Source organism: Pelodiscus sinensis, chromosome 9, assembly GCF_049634645.1.
Source record: "Pelodiscus sinensis isolate JC-2024 chromosome 9, ASM4963464v1, whole genome shotgun sequence".
Taxonomy (NCBI): domain Eukaryota; kingdom Metazoa; phylum Chordata; order Testudines; family Trionychidae; genus Pelodiscus; species Pelodiscus sinensis.
This window is the reverse complement of record NC_134719.1, coordinates 43171152-43184956: the sequence shown is the minus strand read 5'-3', so window position 1 is coordinate 43184956 and position 13805 is coordinate 43171152. Positions and strand designations below refer to the sequence as shown.

The following is a 13805-nucleotide window of genomic DNA, read 5'->3' as shown; positions in this document are numbered from 1 at the left end:
ATATAGCTCTTTATATGTTTGAAGCCCAGCTCCTCACTAATTTCTGCTGCAGCAGTGAGTGCTCAGCTCTTCTGCATATGGGGCTTCAGGGTCTCAGGACCAGCACCCAAGAAATAAAGTACAGGTAGTCCCCGGGTTACATGGATCCGACTTACATCGGATCCCTACTTACAAACGGGGTGAGGCAACCCCGCACTAGCTGCTTCCCCCCAGCAGACCAGGGAGACGCGAAGCTAACGCCCCCGCCAGCAGACCAGGGAGACGCGGAGTGGCTTTTCTCAGCAGACACCTCAGCTTGAGAATAAAGGACTGAGGGAAGTGAGGTGTGGGAGAATAAAACTGAGCTCTGGAGAAATGTTTGGCTAGAGTTTCCCCTACAATATGTACCAGTTCCGACTTACATACAAATTCAACTTAAGAACAGACCTACAGTCCCTATCTTGTACGTAACCCGGGGACTGCCTGTACCTAGTTAACAGTAATTAGTGTTAGTTTAGAGAGAGTAGTGTTAGTAGTGCTTCCTGCTGATGCCCTCACCTGGATTCAAGCATTACTCTGTGGAATGATGATGCACAAGGTGCTTGCTCTGCCTTGGTAAAGCCCTTCTTAAAGAGTGGTGTTTGGTCTGTAGATCAACAAACCTACAGTCCCTATCTTGTATGTAACCCGGGGACTGCCTGTATACACAATTACCACCTGTGAAAAGTTTGATATAAATGACTTGACTACTACTGCATAATAACTCTGTGGCAGAGGAAGAAATATAATCTATTTTCCCAGAGCAGCACTTAAATGCTTTAACCATGAGATAATTATTTCACTTATTGTAGTCCCCCTAGCTCAATCACTATACATGTTCCACCTTCTACAACATATGAAGCAGGAGTCAAACAGCCTCCTTCCCTTCCTTCCTGTATCATTTTCAGAGCAAGTCCATCCTGTGCACTTAGTAAAGCAGGAATCCTGTGGAAAACCGGTATGTGGTCATGTAATTAAAGTCGGTATGATAATGTGCATGCAGAAGGGCCAAATTAGGGTTTTGAGTGCTTTACTCTGAAGCCTCAATTTTCCTATAATATAGTTTATTGGGTCTAATTTCCAGTGTTTTCAAAAAAAGCAAACTGAAAAAAAACCCAAATTCCATCATGTGGCACAATATTGACACCCAGATGAGCCATCAAAAGGGTTTGTACCTTTGGAGTCAGTACACAGACCTCTACACTTCAGCTAAAGAAGTAACTGAAAGCAGTAGTAGGCTATGTGGATCAGCACGAGTGGAAGTGGGATGAGGAAGCTGCACTTTTACATGCCTCATAGCCTGATAATTAGGGTACATCTCTTGAGATTGCTCATGAGAAACCTTCAGTAGCTGCCACATACTAATTGCGTAATTATAGTCTTCACTCTTACAGTTCCTAACTATTTTTCAAGTTCTTTGCTTTGGAACTGTTGTCTGATCTTTTGAAGGCTAAGGTCTTCTCTCTGCCTAAGGTAGCTGCATTTTAGGAGGAGATGAAGTAATTTGAAGATATGTCATTTTCTACTTAGTTTTAGAATATTTTTTAGAATCTACAGTCGCAACACTATACCAGTAATAATTCTTCTGATCTTTCATGAGCTTCTAGCTCTTACTAACCAGAAACAGGTGTTTCTTGCAGAAAAGGTGTCCTAGTGCATGTCTACACTAGGAAATTATTTTTAAATAATTACATTTGACTTAACTCCTGATTTTACAAAATTGAAATAGTGTGTCCACATTACGGGGAAGCCTTAAAATTAGTCCAAGGCAGGCTCCATTAATGGGGATGTGCTACCATGACTTAGAGCCCAGGAAGCACTGGGGGAGTAATTAGTTCAAATTACTCTGACAAGAAGTTATTTTGAAATAGCAGCACCAGAGCGTCCATACTAATGCTATTTCGAAATAACTACCTATTGGAAATTGGTGTTATTCCCCAAGGAAAGCAGAAGTACAGCCTGCTATTTCAATATCACAGAATCATAGAGCTGGAAGAGACCTCAGGAGGACATCAAGTCCAGCCCTCTGCCCAAGGCAGGACCAATCCCAACTAATAATGGGCTTGGTAGTTTGCACTCTTCGCTTATAAATGTGACCTAAGGGGTTATTTCAAAATAATGCTCTAGTGCTGACCAGGGCTTTCTGTGTGATTGTCTTCTTACCCCACAGCATTTGTGTCCCAACGTGAAAGAAACAAACAAAAGGATGTGTTTGTAGAATATCCAGAAAAGAAGTTTACTATATAGTTAAATTTATCATCACCTTCTACTAAAAGTAATATTAAATGCTGTTTCATAAGCTCATAGGACTGGGATGGACCTTGAGAATCCCCTGCATTCATGACAGGATTAAGCATCATCTAGAGTCTAGATTCTAGACCATGCCTGACCGGCTCTTCAAAATCTCCAATGATGAATATTCCACAACCTTCCTTGGCAATTTACTCCTGTGCTTAAGCACCCTCACGGTTAGGAATCTGATGCAATTTAAGCCCAGTTTCTTGTCCTATCCTCAGAGGTTAAGAACAATAATTTTTCTTCCTTCTCCTTATAACAATCTTTTATGTATTTGAAAATGGTTCTCATGCCACCTCTCAGTCTTCTCTTTTCCAGACAAAAGAAACCTGATTTTTTCAATCTTGCCTCAAAGAGCAGGCTTTCCAGACCTTAAAATCATTTTTGTTGCTCTTTGGACTTTCTACAATTTGTTCACATTTTTCTTGAAACATGGGGCCCAGAACTAGACACAATACTCCAACCGAGGTCTAATTTGCACTCAGTAGAGCAGAAGAATTGCTTCTTGGCTATGTGTACACTGACAGCTTCTTGTGCAAGAACAGCCATTCTTGCGCAAAAACTTGCTTGCTGTCTATACCGCACGAGCGTTCTTGTGCAAGTAAATTTACAGAACAGCACTGTAAAACAGGGTTTCGTTCGGAAGAGTTATTCCACTCCCCAAGAGGAATAAGCCCCCTTGAGCAAGAGCTCTTCCACAAGAAGGCAATGTAGACAGGCAACATGAATTTCTTGTGCAAGAAGCCCCTATGGTTAAAATGGCCATCAGAGCTCTCTTGCGCAAGAGAGCGTCTACACTGCCATGGATGCTCTTGCACAAAAGCATGTGGCAGTGTGGATGCGTTCTTGAGGAAGATTTTTTGCACAAGAACTCTTCCACAAAAGAGTTCTTGCGCAAGAAGCGGCCAGTGTAGACCTAGCCCTTGTGTCTTGCTTATAACATTCCTGCCAATAATCCCAGAATGACATTTGCTTTTTGTGGGTATAATTTTAAATGAAGTTAAAATCTTTAGTACTAACAACTCTGGTTTAGACTGTATTTTTGTTTTAGGCTCTATAATACGAAGTAATGAGTTATTACATGATTTATATACATTATATATACATCATTTACTTCATGATCTCAGATTTTTAGGTTACTCAAAAAGGCAGAAGTTCAGTCACAGAAATATGTTAACACAAAAATATCACCCTTTGTCTTTTAGTAAGAATTTTGTAAGGTTGGAAAGTTGCATTTGTGGTTAGCTCACACCAATTAATTGATAGCAGGCAAGACACACAGATCTGCATATTTCAGTACAAGCTCCTCCAGGCATTAGCAGGGAAAAGGGGAGAGGGCACTAAAAGCATAATGAAATAAATGGACAGCATAGTCAATTTACTGCCCTCAGTTGGGAGTATCCATAACGGTTTAGGCAGTAAGGCATTTTTAAAGCTTGTAAAAGTTTTGCTCTTTTTCAACTCTAAGTAGCTGCACATGCTGAGATACAGAAGCACAGGCAGCAAAGGTGCAGGAAGGGCAGCTCTCAGTTACTTACGTTGACAGCCTAAGCTGTGCCAGATATATCCCAGCAGACACTTATCACATTTAGTCCCTGATGTTCCCTCCTTACACTCACAGAATCCTGTGCCATTACAGCGATCACGGACAGAGCCAAAAGGGTTACAATTACAGTCTGCAGAAACAAGACAACATACATACACTGGCCATAATTCAAAAAATACCAATAAAGGAAGCAATTCTAGCATTTAAATGTAAGGGGAAGACTGTCTATTAATGACATTTGCAGGGGAAAGAATAGTGACTGAAGGTCCACTTTTTTTATTTGTTTGTTTTTTTTAAGAGCAGACCGTTGATTATGTAAGGGGGAAAATAAACAAAAAAAAGATGTAGAGGAAAAAGGTCACTGGTCATAATGGAGATTCCATTTTAGTCAGGAAGTTTTGGATTGTTTAAAGAAAGCAAGGAAAGTTTTGTGCAACACACAAATCAATATGCCATCAGGATAAAATTTGTTTTAAATTATTAAAATAGTTGTAGCTGTATCACTCAATACTTTGAGTTCTGCTGAATATTTTTTAAGTGTTATATAAATGCACTTTTCTTATTTCCAAGATAGTCTTCCCTTTCTATTTAGCAGTAGTATATTAATTTATGTAGGTACTTGCCATTGTAGTGACAATGCACTTTTCATATTCCAAAACAACCTTGAGATGGGGAGCAAAATGCTACAAAACTTGTTCAGTACTGACTTCAAACTGTCATTTTCATTATACCTCTGAGATGGATGTGAGGATGGAAGACCTAGTGATGGACTCCCAACATCTAAGCATAGATTATTCTCACGTGCCTAAACCTGACTAAAAACTGTAGAAAATGGTAGTTTGGGTTGACCCTTTTGTCTTTCACAACCTTTAGTCTAGGGAAATGTGTCTTCCCCTTTGGACACCAATTCCCTACTTCAGCACCATCACAAAGTCAGAGCTCAACTGTGGCTCCCAGAGCAAATGAGCCCTTCAGAGAAGGAAAACAGTTGACAGCAATTTGAGTTTTCTGGCACTGCTATGGATCATGTATCTTTTTCTCTAAGCCTATAGGGCAAATTCTGATCTCTTTTACACCATCATAAATCCACAGTAACTCCACTGTTGCAACCGAGACCACAGCCTACCTCTAACCAAAAAATTTGCCCATGTGCCTGATCTTGTGCTGCTGTCAAAGGCAAGAGATACAAATACACTGTTGAATCCAGAAAACTTTCTGGCTGCATTATTTTTTTCTTTAAATCAAGCAACCCTTGCTGACTACTGCTATTGTTTAGTACAATTACATTAAATTGTAGCAATATTACATATAAAAAAGAGGAAAAATATTAAAATATTGAAAATGCAATAGAAAATGTTTATGGAGCAACAAACATTACCAATAACAAATATGTCACCTGTTGCCTGACTGCTTATTCATTGTAAATAACAGAGGACATTTCAAACATTTGGCATGCTGGAGAAGAACAGTAACCTCTGGCAAACACCGTTCCACAATAATAATTTAGTCAATTAGCTAAGAACGTTAATTAATGAAGTTGAATACTGACAGACCCCAAAAACACTGTGGAACATTGAGCACAGTTATGCCTCAGTGGGTATCATATAAAAAAACTGGCACTTCGAATATTAATCAGACATTCAAAATCTTTATAGTAAATGGACATACAGTTGAGGTACTAAATGCAGACAGGAAAATTTATTTGAAGTGCAAGTCAAAAGCTAACAGCATTGGATGTTATAAGAACAGGGCTTGATTCTCCTCCCACTAAAGTGAAAGTAACTCAACTGAACACACTGGAATTACACGGGTGTAAAATGGGTACACTGGTGTAAAGTGCGAGAAGCATCAAGTGTGGAATAGACTGTATATATTGCCCCACAAAATGGAAGCCTGATCTAAGATTAACAAAAAACCTCCCATTGTCTTGAATCACATCAACAGGCAAAGAGCATCAGGCATATATTTTGAAATTAAAATGGACAATATATATTGGATTTAAAAAGCTGTTATGACAAACCTCTTTATAAAAGTGCTGGCAAGCAGCTTTAGAAAAGTAGTAAGGTAAGTTAAAGGAGCATTAACAGAAAAAAAAAGACAATAATTAAAATGTAGCTCAACAAATTATTACCCCAATCCTGTAAATACTTAAGACATGTGGTTAACTATGTGTGTTTGCCTAGTCTCCTGGAGGTTGTTAGATCATTCCCAGGTGCAAAGTTAGCATCTGCCTAATGTCTGCAGGATTGGCATCTATTTGGTTAAAAAATCATTTGGCAAAATTTGGTAAAAAAGGTTTAAAATAATTTTAATCTCTTTTTACGAGGCAAAATAAATGAATATATTATACTTGTTGTCTCATCTATAACTTCTTGGGTTCTGGACATCCAACACTCTGTACATCTGAAGAAGTGGGCTGTGATCACAAAAGCTCATGATACCACCATCTACATATTTTGTTAGTCTTTAAAGTGCTACCAGACTATTTGTTGTTTTTAAAGTTTTTCCTGTATTTAAGTAAATACCGTTATTGCTCCTTCAGTGATCATGTAGCACCTTAGAGATAAATGAGTCTCTAGGCCCTGGTCTACACTCCCCTTATTTCGAAATAACAAGCGGAGTGTCCACACTACAAAGCTCATTATTTCAAAATAATAACTCCTGCTTTCCATGAGAAATAATGCTCGTTTCAAAATAATTATTTTGAAATAGCGGTAGTGTTGACTCTCCACTGCTTCTATTTTAAAATAACTACTCCCTGGAGTCATTCAAAGTAATTACTCCACAGTGCTTCCTGAGGCTCTAAGTCAAGGCAGTGTGTCCACATAAGGGAGCTTGCCTCGGACTCCCTTCCCCGTACTGTGTGCACACTATTTCAAAATAGTTATATCGGGAGTCAGTATTTCAAAATAAGCTATTTCAAAATAAGTTTCTATTGCAGATGTGCCCTAACATGCTACAGGACCACTGATTGTTTTTTAAGTTTTTTTTAAGTTACAGACGAACACAGCTACCCCTCTGTTCCTTCAGTGTAAGAGCTTATTAAAGTACATGTTCAATATACTCTTGAGCTCACAGCTAAAAACATTTTCAGTATGTTAGTTATTTGTATCTCTGCCATTTCAGAAAGTAATATATTTTATGTTTCCTCCATTTGGTCTAATCTTGACTAATATATACCATGTTCTGCCAGTTTTTTATCCATATAGTTACCATGTATATGTTTGTATTTGGTTTGAATAATGTCAATAAATAATAAATATTTCCCTTGATAAAACTAGTTTAACCAAATATTTTTAGGTTTCCTAAAAACTCTGTCTGAAAATGGGAAAAACAACTGCACTGGAAAATTAAGATAGTCATACGTAAATATCAATGCAAATCTCTTTATTAGCTTGTCCACTGATCTATTAAATGTGTAATTAAAACCCACAATACTGAGTAGCTGTCATGCTCTGTGTAATCAAATGAGCATTTCCAACAGACTGCAGTGCAGGTGTGAGTCTTGGAATCGTTGAGTACCTTCAATTGTCACTGAACTCAAGGGGAGTTGAGACTGTACAGTGGCTTGCAGGATGAAGGCTCTACAGCCCCAAGTCATGAAAGCACTTAAGCAAATTCTTATCTCCAATCCTTTTCAGGAACGTATTTGTGTGTGTGTGCTCTAGGGCTTATCTTCACCTACCATGGTAGAGTGGCATAACAGCACTTGTGCAGCTGTAGCACTTTAATGAAGATGCTTCTACACTAGTCAGAGAGCTTCCCTTGTTGGCCTACTTAATCCAACTCCCTAAGAGGGGGTAGCTATGTCTGTATGGGGAGGTTAGGTCTGTATTACACACTTCTAAGTGACATGGTTACACTGGTATAGGTCTGTAGCGTAGACCTGGCCTTAGCCCCACTGATTTTAAGGAAGATTTCCTATGACACAGCATTAGTCAGGGTATGCAGAGTTTGTATGCACTATGATAAATGGCAAACCTGAGGAAGAGTTTTATATTTGGATATTTTTTCATTTAAAATCCATTGTCATATAGGTACTATTTTGCCCTTTGTAGGGCTTCATCTTGCAGTCATCTTGACTGGTCAAATGCTCAGAGGAGCCCATGAGAATTGTGCTTTCATTAGGGTGTGAATGTCAGGAAAATGCTCTGTATACTTTTATTTTCTGAAGAATCTTCCTATTAAATTTTATTTCTACTGAGTCTGAGAAATGCTGAGTCTGCTCAGTTGTTCATTATCTAAACTAATTCTGAATGTACTGTTTGAAAATCATTTTTAAAAGTTATTTGTGGTGCTATTAACCATCTCCTTCCTGCCTACATGGCAATCACTATTGATGTCTTTCCCTAGCATTTCAATGTATGTTAGGTGACAATATAGTGTAGCTATGAAAAAAATTGGATATCTTTCCATATTTCTTAGCTTCTTTAGCCAGTTTAAAGTATACAATTCTGTTAGAAAGACAATGTCTCTTGTCCACAGCAAATAATTACTCAGAACAGATAGTTCTATTTAACTCTACTATATGTGTCATTTGTTTATTTTATTTAACAGGATGTGAGATCCTGATTGTCTAGTTGTCATGCTGAAGTTCATAGTAGCTCAGCTTAATTAATTTCAAAGGGAATAATGCATTTGATTTCACACAGAATTAACTAGTGTTAAAAAGGACACATGAAATACAGTGTGTGCATGTGTCTTGTTGTTCATTATCTAAAAAATAGCATTGATAGGTTGCAGATTGGAACAAATGAATATTACATTTTCAGTTCTTTATTAACTCTTTGGTTACTCTCTGATTTAATGACAGTAAATATCCTGCCTTTGTAGATGGAGTGAATGGATATAGCTGAAATCCATGACTGACAGTAATCAAAATCATATTTAATTGTAATATATACCTAATATGTATCATATTTATAATATTGTAAAACAAACTCTCTCTCTGCTTATAATTTGAACATTTGTTAACTAATGACCATGGAGTGAGCCTATACTCTCAATAGTTAAATTTGTTAAATAGTTAAATAAGTTAAATTTTCATATACATGGTCCAATCTCTTTCTCACTAACCAGTATTTGTAATAATGTAAGGATGCTGGAGATTGCTCTAGTGTAACAAGTATCTTATATTCTCTTGTGGAAGTCATTCTTGTTAATGATATTTGTGTTCTGGCATCCATCTGGTGCTAGCTGTTTGAAGGTTGTCATGAGCTCAGAGTTATCTATGTTTGGAGCATCCTGATCCTGAGGAGGTAGATTCAAAATTGGTATCATGATACAGCTCATGGACATTTTTATGTAAGTTTGGCATCTCTTTTTTTGTTGGATTTAACATACATGAAAAAAATTATGCTCTCAGCTTCAGAGCCATACATTAAAAGTGAAAGGTGTTAACTCTGACTTTATACCCCTTGCATCTGAGATGAGAACTGGGCACAACATGTTTATTTTTGAAATCTGGATTCATAAAACTATTGCTACAAATATAGGCACTGCTCTTGACATCAGATTCACTCCTATGGGGGGGCTGGAGGGGGGGGGGTCTCCCTGCAGGTGCAAGCACTGGCCCAAATGCAAGATCAGATACTATTCCTAGAGGCTCAGTCCTTACATTTTGCAACTCCAGTGTGGCTTCTTCTGCATGGAATCACAGCATGATCTTAGCGCTCCCATGCAGAGTTTCCAAAAATCTTTAGCAATGATTTTTGCTGCTTTATATTATTTTTATAGACATTCAAAATACAGACCAAGGACCACAGTTAAAGCTGGGGCAATGCATTCATCATCTACACAGGAGATGCTTTTTTCCACTGAAAAAGATCATTCTGGTTCAGCTGGCACATATACAGCAATAGTGCAAATTGCTAGCTAGCGAGCTAACTAACTAGCAGCTCCCAACAGCTGAAAAGGCAAAGAACAAAAGCTGGAATTATAATGAAACTGACCTATGCATACATTTTCATCGTCCAGCTCTGCAGAAGCATTTCTGAAGTAGCCCAGCCTGCATAATTCACAGTGCTGCCCTCTAGTGTTGTGTTTACAGCTCACGCAAATGACTGTATTTAGCAGCTCGATGTAACTGCACCGGTTGGAGTGGCCGAAGCATTCACAGTCTTGCAAGGAAGAACAGAAATGTATACAAAATGTATACAGTAGCAGAGTAATAGCACATTACATGCTTGGTTAAACTATGCATAGAAGATGAATGGTAGCACATACATGTTAGTCAATGTAACATGGACAACAATGGATGTTTGACTGGCATGAACATGACATCTGTTTCAGGCAGCTTAAAATGATCAGACATTCATGACTTTGAAGATTGCTTCTCCTTAGAAGATCTGATGGAAATGAAGCATTTGCAGTTGTAAACCTTTCAAGCGTTTTGTAGGCTCAGATTACAAATGCATATATTTTGCACATTTGAGATGGATATAATCAAAGCACGTGCAAAACATTTTTTTATACTTATAAAATTACAAACTGTTAAAATACATAAAATAAAACTGTCAAACTTGGGGGCCCAAAGTCAGGCATTGAAATCCACAGTTAAGCACCAAAATAAACCAGCCTGATTCTTAGAGATATTGAATAAGTATAACTCGTGCTGAAATAAATAAAAGTTGTGGATGTTGAATACTTATGAAAATCAGACTATTTCACTGAGGTGCCTAATGCAGCTAAATTTGACAAAATGTGACCAGAATTCCTAAAACAGGAACAGACATGAGTGCCATTTATATGCCAGTTAAACTACCATCTTGAGTCAATACCCAACCTATCTTTATACCAATAACAAAGCTTTCAGCATATGGAAAATTCATCTGTTTATGTAAAATAGGAAGAATAACCACATCTCTCTAAAGTATAGCACCCACTACAGCAACTATAATTGTATCAAAAAATATAATGGGCATTGGAATTCTCTTTTTATTTATAAAACCAACTTTTGCTTTGGGCACAAAAATTATCCTAAACTTCTGTTAGCAATTTTGGTATTGTTGTAACTAAGCATGACTGTCCACATAAGGCTAAGCTGTCTGGTGCTCATCCTGGACTTTTTTTAATGACCTGCTAACATCACAAACCAAAACGCAGAAGCAGTCCTGTACCCTTCTCTTTCAGGTCTGATAGACTCGGTGGTCTGCTCTTGTGACATCTGAAGTTAGGATACCAAATACACTGAGCCTATAGTCATGCCAGCTGGCAACATACTGAAGTCATATTGTAGGTGGATTTGGAAGAAATAATTTATCCTGCTTTGCCAGCTTCCAACCAGTTGTATAATATCCGATCATTAGTGATAAAAGGATGTTTATCATAAAAGGGAGAGAGGGAATCAGACTGTATGATTTGAAGCTACAGAATTTGCTATGAATGACTGCAAAATCACTCCCATGACACTATGATGTAACTCTTCAGTCCAATAATATATCATAAACACTTACAAAGCTAGGAAAAACAAACCTGCATAAATAATCATTAAATTGTTGTAACAGAACTTGGTCTAACCTATGGCTGGGATTAAAGAAGCATATTCTGTGGTAATGGGTGACTCAGTTCTATTTCCCTCTCTCTCAGACTCTAAGGGCACATCTAGATAGCAGGGCTAAAGCCAAAATAAACTATACAACTTGAACTAAGTCAATTGCGTAGCTTAAGTCAAAATAGCTTAATTCGGCTTTGGCGCTAGCTACACAGCAGGAAGTCGAAGGAAGAACACTCTTCCTCCGACTTCCTTTACTCCTTGTGAAATATGGGTTACCATGAGTTGGAGTAAGAAGTCCTCCAACTTGATGTTATTTCAACAGTATGTTGAAATAACTGCTTGCTGTGTAGAGGTGGACTATTCTATTTGAGAATAACATGGCTGTGTAGAACAGACAGACATATCGTAGTAGATGACTCCATGCACTTGTTTTCATCAGAATTAAAGAAAAAATGAAATCATATCTTGTGCTTAACCACACTAACCCGGACACTGATACTTCTATTACATAAGAGGAAATAGCTTTATGAGTTAAGGCTTCTGCTGTCAGTCTAGTCTACCACCTCTCCAGGAGGTGCAATACCCACACCAATGGGAGAAGGTCTCCTGTTAGTATAGGTAGCATCTTCACTAAGTGTTCCAGAACTGTGTGTGTTCACACACCCTGATAAATTACTATATTAAAATTAGGTGAAAATTTGGTAACCTAGATAAAGTGTTACTTGATTCAAGTCAACCTCAGAGACAGTCTAGTGTCTGATTTAGAATTCACTGTTGTGAAAAATGAATGTAACAATCAGGCCTGATAATGGGAGTGTGCAAAGGGAGCAGCTGCCCTAGGGTCCAGTGATTCAAAGGGACCTGGGGCTCCACTGGAGCCCTGGGCCTTTTAAATCACCACCTGAGCACTGTACCGTGCACTCCACGCAGTTCTGAAGGCTGGGGGACGTGGGATGCACCACCAGGGAGTACAGAGCCGCCCTCCCTACCTGTCCAGGGGACTGCGGAGGCTGTCGGCTCCCCTGGTAATGACCACTCCTCCTTTATCATTAAATAAATTAATACCCGTTCACATAGTTATGGCGCCCTAAAATGGGCTCACATAGTGAAAATGGTGTAAAGGAGTCTTCATGTAAATAAAAATCCGGTAACATTAACTGTTATCACGGCCCAGTAGAACACAGTACCTATAATCGCATGCTACATCATACCAGAGGATAAATAGGGTTTGCAGAATTAAATTTTTGTTTTTTGATATTTTTGGTGGATAACTTCAATGTTTATTTTAAACAATTTCTCATTTTTTTATCCATTTAAATTATCACAGGAAAATATGGTGATGAGTATCAGACAATGGGAGGGTCTAATATTTATTTAATGATAATAGACATTGAGATTCAAAAAGTTGAAACTTTATAGTTAAAACACAAATTTTCAAAATCACAGATCAAAATAAATACAGTAAGTATCATTACATCAAACGTCATTAATTTCTTAAGCAACATTTTTCTTTGGTCATCTGTACATTTACATTATCATCAATGGATTTTTTTGTCGCTGTTTGTATGGTGACACTGAAGTTTACTGAGATTTGCCAATAAAATCTAATCTGTCCAAGCATAAAGATAATGTACATTTGCACTGTGGTGGCTCTCTCACCTTTCAGGAGTAGGATCAATTGAGTCACCCTCACCCTCACAGAGAAATCTGTCATCCTCTGATCAGTACAGGCTGAAATAGAACTTTAGTTTTTGGCAACCAAGGCAGAATTCTGTCAGAGGCAAAGCCATTCAATCACTGATAGGGAGGAGAAACGGTGGCAAAAGCTAGGGTACTGAAGTACTAACAAAAAAAATATGAGAAGTGCTTACAATATTGCCATATGCTGCTTTCAATTTTGAGCACCACATGTTAGAAAAGAGAGAGACTTGGGAAAGAGTTTAAAGCTGACTAACAATAAATGTTGAATGGCTTAGAAAATAAAACCTCAGAGGGAAGGTTAAGAAAGGTGGGTATATTTAATGTAAAGGAAAGGAGCACGGAGATAGTCAAGAACAGATTTGATAGCCATCTCCCTGGATGAAGCAGGAAATGTCAAATTCCTTATCAAGATGCAAAGGGATGAATGAGATGACCCTTTAAGAAGATCTTTTCTATAAAAACAATCCCATCATTATTGTAAAATCAAGATACAACTGAACTTTAAAGGAGATGCATAAAATAATAACAAGCATCACTCACTTTCTTCTTCTCTGCTTCTAGTTTTATTACCTCTCGTCCCTTTATATGGAAATACAGCAATGGAATCACATGTGTGAAAGGGTACAATCCTGTGCTATGGAGGTTAACAGTGAAACTATTACAGTGAACCAGTGACACTATTACATGAGTGCTATAGAGGTTTATGGAAGAGAACCATGATTTTTTGTAGACACGTCACCCAAGGAATAA

At 38.0% G+C, this 13805-nt stretch overlaps 1 protein-coding gene across 10 annotated transcripts in view; it reads right to left on the bottom strand.

The window, feature by feature from the left end:
* NTNG1 (netrin G1) overlaps window positions 1–13805 on the bottom strand; it is a 254309-nt gene that overhangs the window by 41138 nt on the left and 199366 nt on the right. For 3 of the 10 annotated variants that reach the window (XM_075936633.1, XM_075936634.1, XM_075936635.1), the window contains exons 6-7: window positions 9811–9978; window positions 3852–3989 (exon numbers count right to left, since the gene is read on the bottom strand). The exons of 4 other annotated variants lie outside the window; for them this stretch is intronic. In XM_075936633.1, coding sequence (XP_075792748.1) covers window positions 3852–3989; window positions 9811–9978 — 306 coding nt within the window. The remainder of the gene's footprint in view (window positions 1–3851; window positions 3990–9810; window positions 9979–13805) is intronic. 3 more of the 10 variants (XM_075936643.1, XM_075936637.1, XM_075936636.1) reach the window with 2 other exon arrangements.